General features: G+C 44.4%; 1 protein-coding gene across 13 annotated transcripts in view; it reads right to left on the bottom strand.

Moving 5' to 3' along the window:
* The window catches only part of PTPRT (protein tyrosine phosphatase receptor type T), a 1,056,329-nt gene that overhangs the window by 152,114 nt on the left and 879,711 nt on the right, over positions 1 to 24,504 (bottom strand). For 8 of the 13 annotated variants that reach the window (XM_027070121.2, XM_027070126.2, XM_053199941.1 and 5 more), the window contains 2 exons: positions 19,004 to 19,139; positions 6,887 to 6,916 (listed from right to left, as the gene is read on the bottom strand). In XM_027070121.2, the coding sequence (XP_026925922.1) occupies positions 6,887 to 6,916; positions 19,004 to 19,139 (166 nt within the window). The remainder of the gene's footprint in view (positions 1 to 6,886; positions 6,917 to 19,003; positions 19,140 to 24,504) is intronic. The other 5 variants (XM_027070123.2, XM_027070130.2, XM_053199945.1 and 2 more) reach the window with 1 other exon arrangement.

The following is a 24,504-nucleotide window of genomic DNA, read 5'->3' as shown; positions in this document are numbered from 1 at the left end:
CTGACAGGCAGGAGATGAACTAGGAGGCGCTTCTGGGGTCAACATCTATGGGAGGGAAAGGAAAAGACAGGTGAGGGAAGGGAAGGGAAAGAGTGGGTGGAAGGGGAACTTGGTGATGCATGGGAAATGAAGACTTAAGGCAACCCCATGGGAAGCTCTGAAGCTGGGGTGACTCTCACACCCCTGTACTGAATAGCTACTGGATGACCTTGGATGAAGCAGCTCTGAAGGAAAAATGATCCCAAAGGGGGCTGTCAGCCAAGAGTTGTCTACCAGCAGTAATTCTGGTCACTAGGGGAGTAAGTCTTTCATTCTCTAAAAAACAATTTTTTTAATTAAAAATTGAAGTATATAGTATTATATTAGTTTCAGGTATGCAACATAATAATTCAACAATTCTATACATTTCTCACTGTTCACCAAGATAAGTGTACTCTTAATCTTCTTTATCTATTTCATCCATCCCCACCACCACCTCATCTCTGGTAACCAGTGGTTTGTTCTCTGTATTCAGGAAGTTTTTTTGTTGGTGGTCTCTTTTTTTCTGTTTTGTTTCTTAAGTTCCACATGAGTAAAATCATATGGTATTTGTCTTTCTTCAGATAATTTATTTCACTTAGCATTACACCTTCTAGATCTATCCATGTTGTTGCAAATGGCAAGATCTCATTCTTTTTTATGGCTGAGTAATATTCCATTTTATATACATATACGTTTTATACCCCCCCCCACACACACACATACACTTCCACAACCTCTTTATCCATTTTTCCAAAGAAGACACACAGACACGTACAAAGATGCTCCACATCACTCATCATCAGGGAAATGCAAATCAAACCCACAATAAGGTATCACTTTACACCCGTCAGAATGGCTAAAATCAAAAACACAAGAAACAACAAGTGTTGGTGAGGATGTGGAGAAAAAGGAACCCTCGTGTATTATTGGTGGCAATGTGAACTCGGGCAGCCACTGTGGAAAACAGTACGGAGGTGCCTCAAAAAATAAAAAAATAGAACTACCCTCTGCTCTTATAATCACACTACGGGGTATCCACCCAAAGTCCTTCATTTGTGAAGGGAGCTGTGAGTAGCACATCGTAACTTTCTCCATGAGAACTTCTCTTTCCAACCACATTTTGGTATGTCACTGCTTTCTGTCAGCAGTATTCCCCATACTCCTGTTTACCTGCTTTACAAAATTCAAATGCATTTACAGAACAGAAGCAGAATCACAGGCAGACCTTTCCAAGCCTCAAGGCATCACTAAAACCTAGTTGGGTTTTAAAACTTAAAGTATAAACTTAAAACTGAAGTATGCACATCTTCTATCTTCTTTGGAGGAGAAATGTTCATTTGTATCTTCCCTGATTAAGTTGACAGAGCCTCTGACTTATAGATTTGCTCTGTTTGGTATTTATGACTGATGTGTTTAGACTCTAATTCAATAGAGTGAACAATAAAGCATCCATTCAGTTGCAATCCCTATCCAAATCTATCTGTGCACATGATCTAGCCCACTGCATTGTGGCAGTATTCATTAATTTTATGCATTTATAATTGGGAAATGCAAGTACAACATTTCTAAACCTAAAACCAATATAAAATTACAAAAATACATCTGATCTGAAAGACACCCCCCCCATCACCATATGCCAAAAATGTATGAAGATGGATACTATCTTCAGGAGAATGGAAAAGCATAATTCAATGGGAGAGAAAACAAAATGGGGGTAGCAACCTCACACATACACCCACCTGGGTGCACTCATTCAAGTAATCGACACAGTCTGATGATGTCTGATTTGTTCTGGGCTCCAAGTTAGTCATCAGGAAATGAAAGATGAGTAACACACAGTCCTTGTCAACAAGGAGACAGACGTGCAAATACACCACGGGCAGAATAACCTAAGAATTGTTCGTGAATGAGTGAGTCAGGGGACAAATGAATGAAGGCTGGATGCAACAACAAAGGTGAGGACACGGATACGGTCTGCCTAAATACGAATGGCAATTTCCCCCTTCAGTTGGAATTTTCCAGGCACAGAGGGTGACTAGGCATCCCAGGAAGAGGGCCAAGTGCAAAGGTGTGATATTGAGAAAGGGGCAGTTGTATCGGGGTGATGTAAGGGTGTCAGGAGAAAAGCTGCTCTCAAAGTAGGCATGCAAAATAAGAACTTGAGGTGTGTGCTAAGATGCAGATTCCCAGGCTGCACTTTCAAGGGGACCGAGCTGCTCCAGGGGGGTTGAGGGGGCAGGAATCAGTTCTCATCACAGTCCTCCCCTTGGCTGCACAGCAACATGGCTGCCATCTCTGCCTGGCCCTCATGGTGACACCTTCCCCTTCCGCTTGTCAACATGTCTGCTGTCAGCTTTTGGTAATTGATACTTATCATCTCTAAACGGTTTCCTTCAATTCCTATCTTTTCTTCATTTTTATTTGAAGTGGCTGATGAATTACATAAAAAGCTTTTTGAGTATCTCTTGATATAATCATTTTAAATTCCTCTTTACATGTACTGAGGCAACAATACTTGATTTGCAACAGCCTATGATGTGAAAAAGTGTATGCACTGACCAACAGAGGTGATTTCTTACTTTGGTTGAAGATCTACTACATAATAAGCATTTTATTATGTCCTTGACTCCTTGAAAGATCTCTGCGAGGTACCCATTTTTAGTCTCCACTTTACATCTTAGTCAACTGAGACCCAGAGGCTGCACAGGAGCAAAGGTTGCCTTAAAGATAGAGAAGCAAGGAAGGGAAAGGGTCTGGAGGTAGCTAAAAATCGTTGCCATTTCTTTTCTTTTTGAGAACAGACCATCTCCCAGTTGACTTCAGCTGTTATGGCTTTTAATATCATCTTGCTCTTCTCATTCACATGAGGAAAACCAGAAAGAACAAGAAACATTCTTAAGATACATTTGCCCCTTCCTGCCCATGATACCAAGTAATTACAGTGAGAGTTCAGAGAAAAGCACCATTCCCGTGGGTGGAGAGAATCAGGGAAGACTTCCTGTAGGAAGCACTGTTAGATCTGGACCTTGAAGGGTAGATGTAGGATTCAAATATGCTGGAATGGGGAAAGATGGGAAGGATATGGGAACTCAAGAGTTCCAGAGTCTCTGCAGACAAGGCCCAGCCCAGGTCACTGTTTTCTGTCTCCATGACACGTGTACAGGCATTTACCTAAGGCTAAGTGGAACAGTTAAGTGCTCTCTCTCTGCTGGAACAGTTGGTAAACAACTTAGTGCTTTTTCAAGAACTGCTACACTAAAATGTCTCTGTTTGAAACAATTACAGTGCCCATCACACACCTCGAGATAAATTAATCTGCGAACACATTCCAACTCTTAATATCCTTTTAAAAAGCAGACACTGAAGTGGTTGGGAGCTTTACTATAGAGAAAAGCAAAAAGGCATTCTAGAGAGGCATTTCGGTTAGCTCGGAATGTAAGGAATCATAGCTGCTACTTTGTAGTAGCCACTCTACGTATACCCTCTCACCAGCCCTGGCAAAAACGCAAAAACCTGGGGAGTTAACATTGTTATCACCACTTTGCAGATGAAGAAACTGAGGCTCAGAGTGGTTCCATGTATGTTCAAGGTCTGAACAGTCTGACATAGAATCGGGATCTAGGTCTGACAACAAAACTCACATTATCTCCCTATTTTGTAGCATGTGCTGGACAATGAAGGGCCCCATTGTAGACTTTTCTCTGTCCTTAGGTCTCAGTTCCTTTGGTCTACAGCTCTGTTTATCCTGGTCATTATTAGCACTCTGTTGGTCCCTCTTCACTCTAATCCCCTGGCTACTTCTGATCTGGCAGCCCAGTGCTCTCAGCTCTGACCAGCTGGCAAATACCCAGGATGGCAAAGACAGAAGTGCCTCAAGGGTGTCCTTGTCAGCCAGGAATAGCTACCACTTCTTGTCCCTAGCAAGGTACTGATGTCCATGAACAGAACTGAGGTTCTCCAGACAGGTTGAAAGCACCCACTTGGAGTCTACACCTAAGAATGGAGTTCTGAATCTGGAAATCACGGGTGTCAGCATTTCCTTTTTGTTCCCTTTTCTCCACCTACATTCATCTCTCCATCCTACAGTCTCACAGAACCTGTTGTGCCTCCCCTCTGAGGCTGCTCCCTATCCCCACTTTGCCTCCAGACCTTCCCTTCCAGACGTGCCCTCCCCCTAACCCCCCACTCCCCACAAGCATCTTCAGCCTCTTCCTCTGCACAGACTCCTCTACTTCATTGTATACAAGTTCCCAGGACTTTCTCACCCTTCAAGTAGCCACTCTCATGTTTCTCCTCTGCTTTAGGGTCTGGTGGTTAAAAAGAAGTATCCTCCTCCTCATGGGCTCTAGGCTGGCTTTGTCCCTCAACCCACCCCATGACCTGCACAAATGACTGCTGATGCTCAGATGTCTGGGACACGCTCACGTTCTCCACTGCCATCTCTCTGCATCTCTACTGTCAAATCTTCCTTCCACAACGGACTTGGTTCTTAAAGCTTTGCTCCTACCTCTCTGTCTGCCTTTCCAGTTCTCCTCCGCTGAATCTTCAACCACGTTTAGTTCCCCAGCTGGCATGAGCTTCACACGCTAAGATCTGTAACTTAGGGGGCACCTGGGTGGCTCAGTCAGTCGAGTGTCTGACTGCACTCAGGTCATGATCTCATGGTTCGTGATTTGAGCCCCACATCAGGCTCATTGCTGTCAGTGCAGAGCCCGCTTTGGGATCCTCTGTCCCCCTCTCTCTCTGCCACTCCCCTGCTTGTGTGCACTCTCTTGCTCTCTCTCTCTCTCAGAAATAAACATTAAATAAATCTGTGACTTAGAACTCTAAGTTTGCACAACTGCACAACTGTTTATCACTGCACCTCGAACTACAAGTACTTGCTAGTCTGTCTCCTATACTCTTGCACTGTGCATCTTGGATTCTGCCACATTACCCAGCACAGTTCCTGGCATGAAGTGGGCATCCAAAGACAGTGCTATGCACACTGTCTAACAGACGGAGGAGGTGAGGTGCCCAGAGACAGGGACGGGTCATCACATGCCTGTAACTACTGTGGAACACTGGTGCCAGAAGAACCTCTCGAAGGCCAGAGGAGCTCCCAGGGGCCACCACTACTTTCCTGACCCCTTATGGTTTCTACAAAAGGAAATAAAGAAAACTAACATTTCATTAGTGCCAACTTTGTGCGAGGCACTTTATAAAATCCCTCATTCCCTGAGTTAGGCACTGTTACCCCATTTTAGAGTTAAGAGAAATAAGGCTCAAGGAGTTCTGAGGATTTCCTCAAGGATTCATAACTGGTGTGTGACAAAGATGTGGCTTGAACCCAGAGCTGCATGATTCCTGAAGCTCATTCTCTTCACCACAGCAACAACACACCATATCATTTTAACCCCTGTGCCTTTGCAGATGCGGTTCCCTCTGTTTAGAATTCTTGTTTCTTCAGGAGTGGGCAAATCCATCCCTACAAACACTGGTAACTATCCCCTGCCCCATTAAAAAATTAGTCACCTGAGTAAATGCCTCTATAGGACAGTACATATAGGTGCGTCTCAGCCAACATTTCAAGCATTTGATTTTACACTAGTCCCCAGACAGGCTTGAACACTAGGAAGGTAGCGCTCAAAGTCCTGGCCATCTCTCCATCCACAGTGTCTGGAACATAATGAACATGTTCAATGCATGTTTGCCAGATGAGTGAATGAACAAACAAAACAGGTTCTCCGGTACTTTCAGTGTTGATGGTGGCGTCCATCGGTTCCTATAGAACATGATGGTGGTGGCACCAGAATCTTATTTACTCAGTGCCTAGCCTGTTGACCTTAGACCGAAACACTGAGCACAGGGGGTGGGAGAGCCTTTTGCTGGCTAAATCTGCGTCTGTGAAGACTTCAGCAGATGGTCACTAACAGGCATGGCCTCTCTTGTAAGGCGGGGTATGCCAGGGTAGAGCTAGACATGGAATGATGGACAATACACTTTGCCAGAAGCCAGACATTCTGAGTTTTAATCCCACTGGATGTGTGATTTCACACAGCTCTCTGGACCTCAATGTTCAAACACTGGAAATGCATATTAAGGATATGGGATTACTTCAGTGGTTTTCTTAACTTTTCATACCAAGGATCTATTCGTGTAGTTTTTCTTTCCCTTTACCTTCATGTTTTCAAAATGTCTGATTTAATAATGAGAAAAATCATCATTTTTATTTAGAAAGTGCAAAAAAATTGACAGGCAACAGCCCACACATAACTACCAACAAAATGCATTGATAACAGGAGATAACTATTGCCAAACACCAGACTGAGATAATTCCAGCCCAAAGACCTCGGATGTTTCTGTCACCTATGAAGCTGGTTCTAGGTAAAGTCCCATTTCCCTGTAGACTTGCTGAAATAGTGGAAACAGTCAATGAATTTCTCTCTAACCTTTGAGCCCCTTAAGGCGACACATTCCCCAAGTAGATATAAATGGGCTCTGAAGTTGCTGAGATCTGTGATTCTGTTTTATGTCTGCAAGTCCTGCAGGGGGATTAGGTTGACCTCTTCTTGAAATCTGGGGATTTCTAACTATAAAACGACACTGCCAAAGGAGAAACAGCCCTTCACAGCTCCAAACAAAGGTGGGGAGGATGGGGAGGGAGGAGTCCAAGATGGAAGAAACATAACAGACATCAACAATGCAACAATGACAGTGCATTTTCAAATGGAAAACATCTATGGGAAATAAAAACTTTGGGGCTACAGATGACTTAGACAGAAGTGAGTATGAGAAACCAACAGACACTTGGTTGGTGCAGGAAATGCATGCTACAGGTTCCCTTACAGGGCACGAAGCAAAGTTTCCCCGGGTCGATACTTACAAGTAATAGGAGTAGGAATAAGCATTTCTTCTATATATTGATGGGCAGTCAGATGAAGGAAATGTCCAAAAAAGGGGAAAAAGAAAAGACAAACAAACAAGAATTAGATTTATATGAAATCTTGATTCTTAGAAATGCACATAGTATTTAGCATCCCAAAGTTCAAGGAGATGCAAGTTTCTCTCCTAATCATCTTTGCTGAGAATCAAATACTTCCAGTGGTAGAAGGAATGAGAGAGACCTCTCTTATGATGGAGAAACTCACTACTCATGCAGAGAAAGCCACATCTAATGTTGGCTGTTTTAATTGTTTATAAGTCCTTTTCTATAGTCAGTCAAAACTAGCCTCCTTGTAATTACGACTTTTTGGTCCTGGGTCATATTTCTGTGGCCTTCTAGAACTACTCTACCACTCTTCACATGACAGTTCCCTTAAGATCTAAGGAAAGCCATAATGACTTTATGTTCTCTGTTTCAGGTCAAACTGCATCAGAACCTATTTAAATAAGTCAGGTAAGGTCTTGCCAAAAGCAAGGTAATCAGGTAGCAGCATTCAAAATGGCTCCCCCCCAAAAAAAGATGGCTCCCCAATGATCCATGCTTCCCAGTATGCATGCCCATGTGTAGTTCTTTCCCACACTGAAGCAGGAATGGCCCTATGTGACCAAAAGAATGTGGTAAGAATTACATTCTGGGACTTTCTAGGATAGATGAGGAAGAAGACTTGTAGCTCTGCCTGGGTATTTTGAACTCTGAGTTGGAACTCTGACTCTCCATGTAAGAAGTCTAAGTATCTTGAGGTAGCCATGCTGAAAAGATCCTGTGGAGAGACCCTAAAACTGTATAAAGAGAGATATCCAGCTAGCCCTCATCAGTTGGATTATGTCGATTGAGACCCTTGGTATCATGGAACAAAACAAGTCATTCCTTTTAAGCCTTAACCAGACCATAGATTCATAAGAAATATAAGTCACTAAAATTCAAGTTTGTTACCTATCAGTAGATAACCGGAACAAAATTCAAACTTCATCATTAAAAAGCACTGGACGAAGAGAAAGGAATTCCAACTTTCAATCTAAATAGACCACAACCTTAAAAAATTCTCTGTGCCTTTATTTCCTTATCTGATCCTCAGATGAGCTGAACCAGACCATTAGTTTTAAAAACTGTGTGTGCAGGATCCTGGGGGCTCTGTACAGTAGCCTCACTGAAATGGGATAGGCGGAAACTGAGCAGGTAGGATTGCTTATCCATGAAAGCCAGCAAGCACTTCTTCTCCATTTTTACCTCTTTTATAAATTGGAGTTTCATTTAAAATATCACATGACTAAGAATTCCACTCTCCAAAAGAATGTTTGAAAAATCACTACCTGCAATCTCTTTCTGATGTCCCTTCTAGCTCTTGGCTTCTGAATAATAAAAATCTCAAACAAGTCCACGATATTCCCTTTGTTATAACTTTTTGTATTTTGTAGGAAAATAAATAGGAATGCTTTTATCTTACAGACTTAGCCGCACTGACAATAACTGACACATTTGTGGATTGAGAAAAATTGCTGATAATTAAGGTCCCCAAATATCCATCTGAATAGGCAAGAAAAGTTCCCTTCCCTCTTGAGTTATTTGGTTAATTGCAAGTGTTATCCAGTTTGCTTGGCACAGGAAGATACAGTTTTATATCTGCAGGGTGGGAACATGTCCTCAGAGCCTCAAATTTCTCCCTCTCAAGTTCGAAGTGGCCAAAGCCTCTGAGCAGGGTGACCTCTAGGCAGGCGATCTCTAGGCTTTCTCTTATTTATCAGGAGAGCCCAACTCCAGCTACAGAAGATAAGTGACTCTGAGAGCTAAGAAGTCATGGCAGAAAAGCAGCTCCATGCCTGCTTGTGAAGCTGGGCTGGGGAAAGTGAGCCACAGTGCAGCAAGATCTGTTCACTCATAAAACTGTTCAGTGTCTTGGGTCAGATGAACAGGGACCCTAGATGATGAAAGGGTTGAAGAATTCCCTGCCGTGATGGGTGGGAGTGGAAGACCCCATGTAAGTCACCAAATCCCTCCCACCAACCATACAGGTTCATGCTGTAAGGAGATCATTCCTCTCCTTCATTGCTGGCTCTGTGGTCCCATGACTGGAAATTTGATTCCTTGGGGAAGAAAGTGCAGGATCCATTTGATGAAGACTTCTAGACATGTATGTTCCCCATTCTGTCAAGAACAAGCAGGCTGAGAATCGAGAGCGCAGGGTTCTGATCCCAGAACTTTCACTTGCTCACTGTGACATTCTGGGCAATGTTCCTCCCCCTGGCCCTGTGTTTCCTGATCCATGTACCATGGTGAATGGCATGGATGACTGCCAGCCTAAACATCTTTGCGGAGTGGAAATGTGATGTCTTAGCATCCCAGCACCACCACTTGCTAACTACATGTCTTTGATAAGTCACTATTTAGGTATCTCTGAGTCTCAGTTTTTCCATGTCAAAGTTGGGAGTGATAATTACCTATTCCCAAAAGTGGGCATTAATATTAGATTAATCTAAATCATATTCAGATTATATATGATATATAATATATAAAGTATTTTAAGTAAATTATATTAAGCTAAACACCTGACATTATGAGTGCTCAGTAAAGGGGAATTTATGCCCCCACCTTATCCATACATATAAGGTTTGCTGCTTCTCACTCCGGTAACCAGGAACAAAGTGTTCACCTCTTTAGGAATATTTAAAATAGTATTAAAAGAAGAGAAAATACTTACGTAGCACTTACTATGTGTCAGGCATTGTTCTAGGCTCTCATATATTAACTCATGTATTCCTCACAACCACCCTGACAGGTGGGTATTATTATCAGCCACAGATGAAGAAACTGAGGCAGAGAAGGTTAAGTAACATGCTTAAGATCTTGCAGCTAGTAACTGGACTTGATAGCAATGAGGCTCTAAAGCTGGACAACAACATGGGTCTAAGCCCACGTACTTGACCACCAGCCTATGCTGCCTATATGAAGGAAGAAACAGGTGTATGTTGAGCAGCACAGTGGGTCTGGCATTGATATGACACGTGCCTTAAATCTTTTAATCCTCCCCATAACCCCATGGAGCAGGCATTATGTTTCTCATTTTTGGTTGAGGTATCTGAGGCTCTAAGGGGTCACTCCTCACTCATAGTGAAGATCCTACTGCTGTTGTGCAGTTTGGGGCCAATGGCAAGGCCTCCATCCTGAGCCAGATTTCCTCACCATCAGCAGCCCCAGGCTGTGCCCTTGGGCCCCAGGCTGTGCTCTTGGGCCCCAGGCTGCACTCAATATTCTGGACCTTCTGGGCTTCTCTGCTTCCAACCTTCAGGATTTACCTATGGTTGGGCCACCTCCTCAGGACAACACACTTCCCTATCTTCAAACCACCTCTTCAAAGTAGCTTTTCTGAGTTATCCTGGTTGTCATCAAAAGCCAGTGCTATCCCTGACCCAGCTTTAAGGCAACTCCAGATTAACAGCAACTGACAAACTTCTATTAATTGAGTATCTTTTCCCAATTACATTGCAAAGTCTTCCAGGGCAAGGATTATAGTTCTTTTCTGTGTGGCCAAAACACAGTATACATGTGTGTTTTCTCTGAGGCTTGAAGAAGTTTTACTGAAGGTCTAAATTCACAAGGATACAGTGATATTGTAAGTAACAGATTGCCTGAGACCAAAAATCCTGAGCAGGAAGACAGCTGTGCTTAGGAAAAAAAAAAAAACCAAAAACAACTCCAAACTTAATAAATCACATATTACACAATCTTCTTTTCAGCTGGCTGACAAAACTGATGCGAGGCACAACTTTCCTTTGTTCCATACTAAACAGGACTGAGCTGTCCATTTAACCATCCATTTGATCATCTACCTATCCATCTAGCTCATAAACCTACCCATCCACCCTTCTACCTATCCATGTATCCATCTATGCATGCATCCAACCACCCATCCCTCTACCCATCTAACCATCCATCCATCTACCCACTTAGCAATTTACCCACCCACTTATCCATCTAGCCCATAAACCCACACACTCATCTATTCATCCATCCACTCATCTTCCCTTTAATCCAACAATCCATCTATCATCTACTCGTCCATCTTTCCATCATCAACTCAGCAAAAACTTCTCAAGGGCCTACTACGTGTGCCTGCTCCCTGCTAAGTACCAGAGATAGAAAGACAAATGAGATCTTGATCCAGCCCAAATGTCTGATGAGAGAGCCAGATAAGGAGCTTATAAAACAAATAATAAGAGCTACCACTTAAACAGCAGGAGGTCACTAATGTGCCAGGTACTGGTCTAGTACATTATGTGGACTATTTTATTTAATCCTCACTATGAAGCATTATTCTTGTTTTGAGGATGAGGAAAGTGAAGCTTAGACAACTTGCTCAAGTTTACATAGTTGATTATGGGATGAGAATCCAAGCAGTCTGACTTTAGGAGCCTCCATTAATAACCACTAGGCTCTAGTGTCTTCTGGAGTGATAAATGGTATTGTGGCAACACAGGGAGCAGTGGGACCATATTCAGGGGGGAAGGGTGGGGAGGGGGACAGATAAGGTGGCCTAGAGTCTATGATGCTTGAGTTATAAAGTCAAGGAGCATTTAGATGGAGTAGGAGGAAGGGTATTTCCAGGAAGATGGAACTGTTTATAGAATGGTTAGGTCAGTTAGCAAGGTGAGAATGTCAAAATGTTGGCAGGTCTTAGTTCCCAAAGAGCTTATGGAGCTCAGTCTCAACACCACTGGGCATAGGAAGTACCAGCGACCAAATATTTTTCTAGATGAATGATTCTGGCAGAAGTGTGAGAATAAAGTTGTAGGGGAGAGGGACTGGGGTCATGAATGCTGCTGCAGAGGTCAAAGCAAGAGATGTTGGGGGCCTATCTCGTAATGGCCATGGGGAAGGAGATGTGAAAGTGAAAATAGGTGATTAAATGTGAGCATACTGAAGAGGACCTCCAAGTTTCTGGCCTGAGTGGCTACGTAGGGAGTGCAAACAGAAGGATTCACTTTTCAGTGGATGGAGCAAGGAGCTGTTTAGAATGGGGTGGACAAAACAGGATGACATCCTTAATTTGGGCTGTTCGCCCACTGCAACGAACCACTCAAAATCATGACTTACAGTTCAGCATCTCAGCAAGTCCTATTTTATATTTCATTCAGGCTAGACATTCAGGTGTTTAAGAGTGTCATATCCATTATCAGACGGGCCAAGTTTGAGACCCAGCTCTGCCACTTATTAGCTATGTGATTTGGGACACATTCCTTCAATTCCACATTTCAGCTTTGTGATCTGCAGCACACTATAATCTCATAGTGGCACAGTCTCTTTTGGCTGACCCACAAGTTCCCTTTCCCTATTGACTCACTCTTTTTTTCCCCCCCCCTTGATAGTGTGTTCCCTGAAGGCTCAGATCATGCTATATCTTTCCTATGCTGCCCTTTTAGTCTTACACCCTCACCACAGGACTGGACTTATTCTTGGTGCTCCATGTTGATATTTAGGTCTATGTCCTGAGTGAAGCTTTCCTGCCCAAGGGATGGAGTGTTAATTCTGGGCCCCATCTGTTCTAATTTCACCAGACTCCTCCATTCAACATGTTTTTAGGGAATCCCCAGTATCCACATGGCACATTTGTGATAAGGATGAATCAGAATAGACAGCTGATGGTTTAGTAAAGAAGATAAGACATGAATACAAATTACAAATATAACAGGATACAATATGGATCCTCACAGAGGGGATCCAGATGGTGAAGAGATTGTGTCTAGATTGGAGGTCAGGAAGGGTTTACTGGAGAAGGCAGCTTTTGAATTAGATCTTAAACAGGGGTAGAATGTGGTCACATGGAACTAAGGTACACAGGTATTGAATGAGGAGGAAGCTTCACAAGCAAGGGTATAACAGTAGAGTAAGACTTTAGGAAATGTTCCAGAGTTACTGTGAGCAGGGGGACAGCGCAGCTTGACAAAATTCTCCAGATGTCCTAAAGCATGTGCTTCTTTTCTCATCTCTACCCCAGGAACTATTGTTATAAGGCAGGAGAAGCCATCAAGGGATTTTAGACAGTAGGTTTGGGAGTACAAGTTTCCTTTCTGAAATGTTACTTTGGCTGCATTGTGGAGGATGGGTTGGAGGGGCGGGGCTGGGGAGGAGACTCATACAATAGAGCTATGGGGGCCTCCACCAGGGAAGGGGCAGTGCAGGGAGTGAGGAGAGGGTGTGACCAAGAGAAGGTAAAGATGCGGGTTCAGAAGTATCAGGGCGAAGCAACCCTATCAGTTTGGCTGATGGAGTGAGAGGGAATGCCTGCCACTGAGATGGGGACACAGGACTGTGAGCAGGTCGGTGGACAGGTGATGATTTGGGCTTTGACCATGAAAACCTTGAGGGGTTTTCAAGGCAGATGTCCAGAGGCAGATGATACAGGGTGAGAAAAGGCTAAAGCAGAAGATCCTGCCCTCTCAGGTCATTTTCACCTTGAGGCCAGCAAAATGACAACCACCACATGGCTAAATTCACACCTGAAGACCTGTGTACATGGTACAGTGGCTACATGCAGGGGAGTATCAATGCATCTTTCTGGGGTTGGGGGCTTGTGGGAAGACTCATGTTAGAGGTATTAGTTGGGAGTCCTACTTGGAAGAACTTGGGGCTGAGGGTTAGAGAGTGACAGGAAACTTGTAGGTGAACACAAACACCTGACATTTGATTCAGGGACACAATATGCATTACAGCAGAGAGCAGTAGAAAATGACCCCTGAACCTGGGTTGCCGGCTTCCTATTTCAGGATTCACTTACTTTCTACCAGTCTGCGTGGACTAATAGAATAGAAGGTAACAGCATTCAGTTAACTCTGGAGTCACAGAGCCTGGTTTTGTATTTCAACTGTACCCAAAACCTTGGGCAACTTATAAACCTTTTTGAACTTCAGTTTCCTCTTCTCAAACAAACAAAGGTGTACCAATGTCCTATCCTACCATGATTATTTGTAGTATTAAAATCACAATATGGTGACAGTTTAAATGGAAAATAAACAAACTAACTTAGATGATGTGTACTGATTGCAGTACTGCTCTTCGCATATTAGCATAGGAGCTGGCTTGGTACAGGTGATGGTCATGTGTGAGATGAATGTCTCTGTTAATACTGTGCATTATGACCACTTAGGCAGGGATAGGAAATAAAGCCTGTCCAGACCATTAGCTCATTTCATCTTTAGAACAACCCCATAGGATTAGCCACATGTCACAGGTGAGAAAGGAAAGGCTGAGCTTTGTTGCATCTCCAAGGCAAACAACACATAAATGGGACCCAGTTTTTCTGCTTCCCAGTCCACAAAAACAAGATGTATGTGCCCATGAGACTGGGAACTTCTGGGGCAGACTGAAGTCACAGAGTATCAAAGTACACCAAGAGATGCATATTTATCTCAAAGTAGACTCTCATATCTCAAACCCAAGATACTTCAAATTCATTCCTGGAAAAGTTACTATCTGGACAGACCTGGTTGGGAGAAAATTGAGGCTAGACCAGAAAGAGCTGGGCAGGGGGAGGAGGAGGGGAGAAGGAAGTGGCTAGAACCATGTGTGGGAATTGACTTCAAAAAAGTCTCCTAAAAGTTGCTCAGTTTCCATTTGAAAAGTAAAAAGGGAATGAAAAGTTAATAGAGGATCCAGACAAGGCTTGGGGTACAAATATACCAAAGAATCCTGCTTAACCTGGCTTCACTGTTTCCCCATGCAAAAGTAAATGGTTATGCCTTAAGCCTTGGAGGACCATGCTTAGACTTTAGGAAGTATGTCCCAAGGAATAAACTGGGACTATGGCAAGTTTGTGGGCATGAGCCCATATGAGCATATCCCCCCAAACAAACATTAAAATGTAGAACTTCCCATATGTGAGTGGCTAATAAATACCTTCAGACATCAAGGTTAAGGCATTAAGGCTTGAGCTTGCCACCTTAATTTTCATTGAAAGCTCCCAGAGCCCTAAGGTAGTAAGCCAAGAGACCACAGGGGTGGCCTAGCAACCCTTTGGCTGCACATTTCTTTGGGAGAGGATGTCCAGCAATTCTTTTTTTATTGTTTATTATTTTTGAGAGAGAGAGACACACACACAAATACACAGACAGAGAGCAAGCAGGGAAGGGGAAGAAAGAGAGGAAGACAAAGAATCAGAAGCAGGCTCCAGGCTCTGAGCTCTCAGGACAGAGCCCAACACGGGGCTCAAACTCACAGACCGTGAGATCATGACCTGAGCTGTAGCTGGCCGCCCAACTGACTGAGCCACCCAGGTGCCCCAGATGTCTAGCAATTCTAAAGGGAGGAGGGCAGGGAAGAAGATGACCAGGACTGTAGTAATGAGTCTCTATTTCAAAACTCAACAGGGTGGTCATGAAAAGGAGGTATGTTGTATTACCTAGGTGCATACAGAAACCCATTCTAGACCATTCTGAGGTCCAAATGTGATCAAGGGAACCAGGAGTAAAGGATGGAGCCAATCATCCAGCCAATATCCAATATCCTGGTAAGTAACTTGATATATCAGGGAGGGGCTTCAGGCTCCCTTCTTATAATGCTCATGTAAACCTTTATATCTCCATGTAGCCCTGATTCTGCATTGGTCTGCATTCAAAGAAATCCTCTCCAAACAGCCAAAGGTACTACAAAAAAAAAATACTTTAACTTGTATCTTTTACAAACTGTAAGGGAATCCTGTTTGAATCATCCCCCAACAGGGGCTCCTGGGTGGCTCATTTGGTTGTGTGTGACTTCACCTAAGGTCATGATCTCATGGGTCCCTGAGTTTTAGCCCCCTGCATCAGGCTCTGTGCTGACAGACAGCTCAGAGCCTGGAGCCCACTTTGGTTTCTGTGTCTCCCTCTCTCTCTGTACCTCCCCTGTTCTTACTTTGTCTCTCTCTCTCAAAAATAAATAAACGTTAAAAAAATTGAATCACCCCCCCAACATTTCAGACCCCTTTCTGCAACCTTACATTTCTCAACATCCTCTCTATCCATTACAAAACAACCAAGCAACAAAACATCCCTCAGGCTATGTCTCTACCCCTCTATTGCCCACCCCCACCTTTGGAATGTAAATTGTTTAGCTGCTTTCATTAAGTCCTTCCCTTGGTCCTCTGTATCTCTAGCCCATTCTCAGTTGGCTTTCTATTTTAGTATCACAAAAGAAAACACCTAAAAGCAAGAGAAAGACTCTCTTTAGGGAGTCACAAGGAAGCCCTATAAGGCCAGTGATGATGTACTCTACAGAACAATCGAGGGACATCTCATGTGTACTGAAACCTTTTGTCTGAAGCTTTGTGGAAGTTTTCAAGCCAGCTGAATCCCTTAGTAGCAGAGAAAACAGGAAACCACTACTCCCATGTCTGTAGAGGTGAGGAAGAAGACCCAGTTCAAATCAGTGGAGAGGACGTAGCAGGCATTTGACTTCTGAGAGTTCCTGCAACCAGGAACGAACTCTAGGTCACACTGGGACATTGAAGAGATGCTGACACACCAGGGTCCTGAGTTGTGATGATCTGCCTATTATTTGGGGGTTTCTTTTTGTGTAATATCTCTTCTTTTTAGGTAGCTGTGGGCAGCATTCTGGCCAGCAGTAAGATAGTGACAGACTCAATTGAACAATGAAGTTTTCCCCATACTTCTACACAGGGCTGGAGTAAGAAGACCTAAGGGAGCTCACCAAATGCTCCACTGTCTTTTGGGGGCATCTCTAGACATCAGAACACACTGTAGGTTAGAAAGTGTGTAGACCTACCTTTATGCTCTCTTTCTCCTCTCCTCTCCTTGCCCTACACCTATCTGTAAATTATCACTATCAAGTAGGTCAGCAAAAGGTCTTCTTTTCTCCAAAAGATACTGTATATGCAAACAATGATCAGCCTCCACCTCCACCCACCCGCCTCACTGCCAAAACATCTGAGTTTTGCTTCTCGGGACAAATGGTGGTCATGTGATGCCTGTTGGTTGGGTCTGATGGACAGTTTTGATAGAGGTGAGAGATGATGAAGACACGCAATAGAGGTTAAAGCCACACAAAGGGCTCTCTTTATACTTGTTCCCACCCTGGAAACAGAAAGCCCTTTCCTCCCTCCTGAGAAGTCACACATTGCAGAAATAGCTGTGGAGAAGGAAGTGAAATTTCTTCACAAGCTCACAGACAGTGGTGACGTGGGTTAAGCCAGGCTTTAGAAAGAGCAAAATTGGAAGAGCTTATCTGACTTACAAATCAGTGGCAAAGAATGAGAACATTTCAGGTCTATCAAAGAGGAATGAGATTCTATTAAATCAGTTACTTTTTCCAGGTAGACAATCCCCAGCTCACCTCTGCCTCTAATGCGTCTGTGACTCTAAGAAACATGTCAGCAATCTTACATGTGCCCATCGCCCCCAGAGAAACCAGACTTCATGTTTGACTTCATCTAATAGCTGACTTGTCACTGATACCTGCAATATGGTCATACGGTTGATGATGATATGACAATGCAATGCTGTCCTCAATGCTTTGGGAGCTCTTGCTCCCCAATATTAATGTAGTACCTACCCTCCCCCTTCTCCAACCAGAAAATCAGTAGCTGGATAAGAACCTTAACTCTCCAGTTATTCTGCTGAGAGCCTGAGGAAAGGAGTGGTTCTGTTAGACAAAAGATTTCAAGAAAAGGACAAGGTCCTACCAGTAAGATATCCTGGCCAGAGGGAGGACTGGCTGATTCAGAACAGAGTCATGAAAGACACAGGGATATTCTGGAGCCGAAATGGCTAAGAGAAGGCTGACTGCCATGTACAGTGGGAACCCCAGTATTTCTGACTCACTGATAATTGGAAAAGGGGATTTTTAAAAAACTTTCCTTATACTCATGAGAGTCCTTAGACAGAAGCGGCACTTTGTCTTTAGGGCATTCTGTCCCTTTGTTTTCTGGTGAGACACAAATTTCACGAGCACTTTTCCTTCCACAGATGGAAGCAAGTCCCTGGTCCTTGTTACTGGGTTTGCTCTGAACTCTGTCAGTAACCAGACATCAGAGCTTTAGGCTGTGGCTTGTTTAATGATGTAAAAGTATCTTCAGGTTGGTGGCAGGGCGCACTGAAGCACATAATGTAATGTAGATAAAGGTTCTGTTTGCTTTGGCAGAGGAGGGGAGCAGGAAGGTGGAGACCAAGGTTGGGACCACGATGTTGAAATTGAGAAGACATGAGGGTGCGTGGTAGACATGGATACATGGGGGCAGTCCAGGGGCTAAGGAGAGGTGGGCCCCAGGACTTCCGGTTTGGAGGAATAACAGTGCATCCTGGGGCAGTGACAGCTGATATTCATCAGCTTTCCTGGATGAATGGCTCCTTTCCCTCTCTGCAATTCCCCTGCGTTAGCCTCAAGCCTTGCAAATGTCTGAAAACAGAAGATGTCAGTGTGTTGAATCTTGGAGATAAGGAGGGGCCTGTACCTGGCTTTCATGAGCCATGCAACATGTGATAACTGTGTTAGTGGACCAGAGACGCCCAGGAAGACATCCGTTCAGAAAGAACAAGTAGCAACAATCCAGCTGGGAAGGCCTTATGGGACATGGAGTAGGAAGGAATCTTCCCTTGGGACTATCACCCCATGGGAGGCTTTATCTCTGCCATGCAGGGGGCAGTGTAGGATGCTGCTGGCGGACCAAAGAGAAATCAGGGTGAGTGAAAGCAAAAAGAATAAAGCATTACTTTCCTGCATCTGTATTTCTGGGGCTCCCCAGTAACCTTGATGAGACATGATCGATCACAACAGAGCAGCTAACTCTGAGAAGATTCATGACATGGAACCCCATGGCACACCAGGGTGGCCCAGCCATAGGGATCGATGGTTCCCTAGGAAACTGACCATCACAGGGCCACTTGCCAAGCAGGCAGCACACACCTTTCAGATGCCAACACAATGAGCCACAATTAGCTCAATTACTTCAGGACTTGAACACTCACAGAAGAAGGTGCTTGCTCCGAAGAGATCAGCAGAGCAAAGACCTGGCCACACGGCAGCGTTGGGCCAGCTGGGGTCAGCAGAGTCTGCAGAGCAGCACCAGACACTCACCTCCTTTTGATGGTGAGCATGACACCCAGGAGAATGATGATGAACATGAGGAGGCCAGCGATCACACCGGCCATCTTCACGGTGTTGTCTACCTGCTTCTCTGGCTCCACGGTGTTAGAATTCTGAGTGGAGGCACCTTCAAGGGGAAAGAAGAAGAAAGATGTGGAAAAGGCTCACACATACGACCAGAAAACAATTATAATGACAACAGGTTCCACTTACTGAGCGCTGACTATGTGCCAGGCACTGTGTTAAGAGCATAACACACATTGTCCCTTGTACTCTTTTTAAGGATCAATCCTTTGTGATATTGGATTATACCTCCCCCTTTTTGAGGTGCAGAGAAATGAAGTGAAAGTCCCAAGTTTGCACAACTGCTGTGACAGGGAATCCCTATCCTCTGGTGAGGTCAAGTGGAGCGTTTCATCCCTCACACTGATTTGTCCCTCGAATCAAACCATGGATCTATTTACAGTTTTATTCTTGGGTTCATGAAATCATCCCAAACCCAACTTTATTCTTTCTGGTAAATGGTGAAAACAAGAGCTTTGTGTTAAGGTAACATGATTAAAATCACTCAAATTTTAAAGGTAAAAGCATAAAGTTTTTGTTTTGCCTTCTATGAAACAAGCGGTGTGTCAGAAATTTGGTGCATTAAAGCTAATTTCCTGGGGTTCAGAAAACACTTCTATGTGACTAACTCCATTTCTGGAATTTAATGCCAATGTTATGTGCTCTGCCAGGTACAAACTCTCTGATTCAGTTCCAGGTAGCCAAAAAATACCTCAGCCTGGCCTCTTCAGGCAATGTGCCGGGGATCAGAGGCCACTTCTCATTGTAGACACCTACAGGAACACTTCTGGAGAGTGGTCCACGGGTTACCAGCACCCTGAGTGAATTCCTTCCTGCTGCCGTTCATATTCCCCAGCACCACATTTGTGTGCAGCAGGTTAAGTCCAAAGACTCCTCTGCCTAGCACATCCCTACTTCCCAGTTTCTGCCACTTCAGCACCAGCTCATCCTTCATCACCATCTGCGTCTCCTCTGGTTGCCTGTGCCCCTGGGAGAGTGCCTCTCTCTCTACTAAATCCTAACTCTCTGTAACACTTTGCACATACCTCAATATACTGATATTATTAGCTATTTGTTTCTCCATCTGTCTCCTCCAGTGCTCTGCCAGCACCTTGGGGGGGAGATTATGCCTCCTTTATCTTTGTTTCCTCATGGTAGTACCGAGCCTGGCTTGTACTAGGTGTTCTCTTAATGTTTGCGGTTGTTCGACGTTTAGCTAAAGGGAAGACACGGCTGCCCACACACATTTGTTCTCATGGAACCAAACTGAATTTCTCCTTTTTCAGCCACATGCTCACAGAACTCAGTTGAACTGAAGGAAAGCTAATGCCCATAAGCTACGATTCTGATTCCCCAAGCCCACTGATGTTTAAGAACAGCCCTTCAGCACAAGGATGCATCCCCTCTTCTTGTTTAAGAGTGTCAAGTGTTTCCCCCATCAGAGCACATTCCCCAAACTCTCTTGTAACTGGGACAAGTCTCCCCCGTGGGAACGGCAAGTCTTCAAGAACAGGGAGTGTGGCTCTCAGCTCTCTAATGTCAGTGTCTCACACAGGCTGCCCTCCTCCTGTCGGCTTACATGTGACTGAAGGATATAAAGATGTTTGTTTGCTTCATTCATCTGCTACTGAGCACCCATGTACTGTGTGCCAAACAATGCTGTCTATGGGATGAGAGATCCTTCTCTTGGATGGACTTACGGGTCAGAGATTTTATTCAGTTCCCTTAATCAGCTAAAGGCAAGACCAGCTCATCAAATCCCAGGGCTGCCTGAGCAAGCTCTGCCTATCTCTGCCTCAGTGAGTTCATGGGGGAGTTAGCCAACCATCTCTTTGGCAGGGCTGGTCTCATATTCCAGAATGGGGGCTAGTTCCAAGGAACCATACATAGCCCCCATTTCCTAGTTTGGAGTCATGCTTTCTGAGATAAGGCTAGTCCACTGTGTACCAAACATAAAGGAAGCTGAACACCTCAGATGACAATTTCTTCAATTGTGTCAGTCTTTTTGTTTGGATTTGAAGGAAGGAAGTTGGCTCGGGAGCATTCACTGGCATAGCTGAACTTTATTTAGCGCCTGCTGTGAGATCCTATTCTAGAGACTGGGGGTACAAAGGCAAAAGAGCCCTGGAGAGGATGTTATTACCCTAGGAACACTGTTACTGGCTTGGCTTAAAGAGATTCACACTTCATTCCTTCAGTAAATGATCACAAGCACAGGCATTCAGTGACACAGTGGTGAGTGAAACAGGCACAGTCCCTGCCCTCGAGGAGCCTACTGTGAGTGATGGGTGGGACTCAGGAGACGGAATTAATGAACTGAGAATCAATAATAGTAAGCTTGCAAATCTGTTAACAATGAGAAAAGAGAGGCACATGGCACTCGGGAAGCACACAATAGGGAAGTGAATCATTCCTGGGAAGACATGGGCAGAGAACACAAGAGGAGCAAGTGGGAGCTGTGGAAGGAACAGCACTGGCTGAGGCTGTGTGATGGGGCAAGGAGACTGGTGCACTTGAGAAATGAAAGAAATAGAGAATAACGTGGGCAAGAAAGCAAGGAGAGCATGATGAGAGGGAAGCTGAAGAGGCAGCAGGGGCCCATCCACACAGGGCATCAGAAGCTACAATGAAAGCTTTTGTTCTTTACCCCATGAAATGCAGAGAGCCATTTAAGTGTTGTTCATGCAGCAATAATATGGTCAGATTTACTTTTCCGACTGATCATTCCAGCTTCAGTGTGGAGCCAAAGTGACTTGGAGAGACAAATTTTGAAACCATTGTAGGCATCCATGTGGGAGATGATAGCTGTGTGGATTTAGGAGATGGTGATGGCAATAAAAGAGATAATTACTGAAATGCATATAAATAAAACCTGCTGCTGGGATGGATGCAGAGTGAGGGGCAAAGAACTGTGGAGGATGACCACAACTTTTTGGTTTTCATAACAAGGTGGGTGATGGTGCTGTTTATGAGCTCAAGAAACAATGGGCAAAGTATAGCTGTAGAGAGAGAATGGGTGTGTTTGGGGCAATTTGAGCTGGAGATCTACTCTAGAAAAGGAGGCAGTTAAAAGTGCAGGTCTGGAGCTCTGGAAAGAAGTCTGAGCTGGAGGTAAAAATGTGTGATTTATGCATACAGATAGATGGTATCTGCAGCTCGGGGTTAATGGAGACACCCAGGGAAAGAATAAAGAGTAAAAGGAGAAGGAGGCTTAGAGAGAGAGTAGAGAGTCTACAGCACTTAGTGAGTGGGTAGACAATGATATGCCTGCACAGGAGGCAGAGGAGGAGTGGCCAGACAGTTAATAAAACAACCCAGGAGTGTAGAGTGCCCTAGAGCCAAGAGAAGAGTGTTTCAAGAAGGAAGGAATAATCAGCTGTGTCAAACACTGCTCCTAGGATAGAATCAAGCTCCATCCAAAGGAAAGTGAAGGTGTTGGATATGTGTTAGAAACCCTTTCCCAACTAAGTTCCAAGATGTCCCTAGATTTAAGTGGTGACCATGAACCAACAATGGAACATACTTGAACCAGGGAATCTATCTGGAAAGGCCAGCCAGTGGTTTAGAGAGATTCAGTGAGCTCAGCCGACAGGCATCAGGGCTGAAATCACAAACTCTATACAGGAAGTGATGAGGAGGAGTTATACTTGGCTGGCCCAACCAGACTCTAGGTACAGGGACAGGAACAAGCCCTGGGACATGGCCAACCCAATGTCCACTTTAGCACCCTTTCAAGGGCATTTGCTTGAGTCACTGTGGAACTGTACCTCTGTTGAAAAAGTAAGCATGCCAACAGCACTTAAAGGTGGGTGGTACAGGTACAGAGGAAATGTCTCTGGGACTGAAGGCCAGAGAGCATTCCCATGTGGCTCCTTCATCTGGAGAGGAAGAAAAGAGGGACAGAGACAGAGCATGGGCTAGCCCTGCGCCTGGTGCAGAGTCAGACGAATCTACATGAGGCCTTACATATAAGTTCTCAACAGAGCAGATGAGACCCTATGATAAGACTTATGGGGAAGCACATAAGGGTTGGCTCATGGTGGGGTCTCCTAGCAATACGATGGGCTGTCTCAGGCAGGCACTGAGCTCATCATCAAACAGAAGCTCAATTACTACTACTTAAAAAAAATCAACTTAAGGGGCACCTGGGTGACTCAGTCGGTTAAGCATCTGACTCTTGATTTTGGCTCAGATCATAATCTCACACCTTTGTGAGATGAAGCCCCGCATTGGGCTTTAAGCAGACAGCATGGAGCTTGCTTGAGATTCTCTCTCTCCCCCTTTCTCTTTGCCCCTCCCCTGCACATACTCTCTTTCTAAATAAATAAATAAGTAAATAAATAAATAAATAAAATGTTAGCTTAAATGTACTGATCTATTACTGGGTGCCAAGTAATGTGCCCAACACTTTTCATACATGAAGTCATTGAAACTTCTAAAAACTCAGGAGGTACTAGTTTTGTTTCCCCTTTTATATAGATTAAGAAACTTCACAGAAGGGTTAAATGACTTGTCCAAGGCCATATAACTAGTGAGTTTCAGAGATGGGACTTTGTGTACAGGGCTCACCCCCTTATCACTATAATGAACTGTCCTTGACAGAGGTGTAGTTAAGGACATGCCAGGACTGGGTCCACAAAGAAGTTTGGCCATCTGACTCACTGGCCAGAAATCCAGAGGAATTTTTCAGAGGAAGAACTGGAAGCAACATGGGAGGTGTGTTACTTTTGCTCTAAGCCACCCTTTTCATGAGAGTCAAACTTCATATTGTATCAGTCTCCCAGTCCCTTAAAAAGCCCTCTTTCTGGCCTTGGGTACTTTCTATCCACTAAGCAGGGATAAGCCTGGTAACTGAGAGAAGAGGGAGGGACTTGGATGTGTCCTCTTCATCTCTGCCATCCACTGGGAGCCAGCCTGAGAATAGTCCATGTAAATCAGAACCGGCAGCTATGCACCAGGTGGTAAATTTATCCAACTGGAGTAGCTTCAAGCCTCTACCTAAGTCCCTTGTGTGATGTAATCATCAAAAACAATCTTATGAACTCAGCCCACACTGACAGGAAACTACTGTCTCTACATGAGGTTGCATGCCCAACTTTATACCTTAGCCAACCGGGCCCTCTGAGCTCTGAACAGTCCCAAAGGCCAAACCTGTCCTCTCAAAGATGTTGCTGCTGCCCTCTGTCCTCTGTCCATGAAATCACTGATGTCTTAGAATCCAGATTCCTTCCAGCTCCAGCTCAGAGTTCACATCTGGCTTTCAGTGTACTACCTACTCACTGCTGCATATGGAAACCTGGTGCCCAAGGAATAGCTCTTGGTCTCTTAAAGCCTTCTCCTCTCCCTCAGTATTTCCTCCATACATAGAGTCCAGTCACCATGCTCCATCTCCCTACCATCTCCTCCCATGCTGTCAAACAACCATCCCA

Source organism: Acinonyx jubatus, chromosome A3 (genome assembly GCF_027475565.1).
Source record: "Acinonyx jubatus isolate Ajub_Pintada_27869175 chromosome A3, VMU_Ajub_asm_v1.0, whole genome shotgun sequence".
NCBI lineage: Eukaryota > Metazoa > Chordata > Mammalia > Carnivora > Felidae > Acinonyx > Acinonyx jubatus.
The sequence above is the reverse complement of the archived record's forward strand: the minus strand, read 5'-3'. Positions and strand labels throughout refer to the sequence as shown.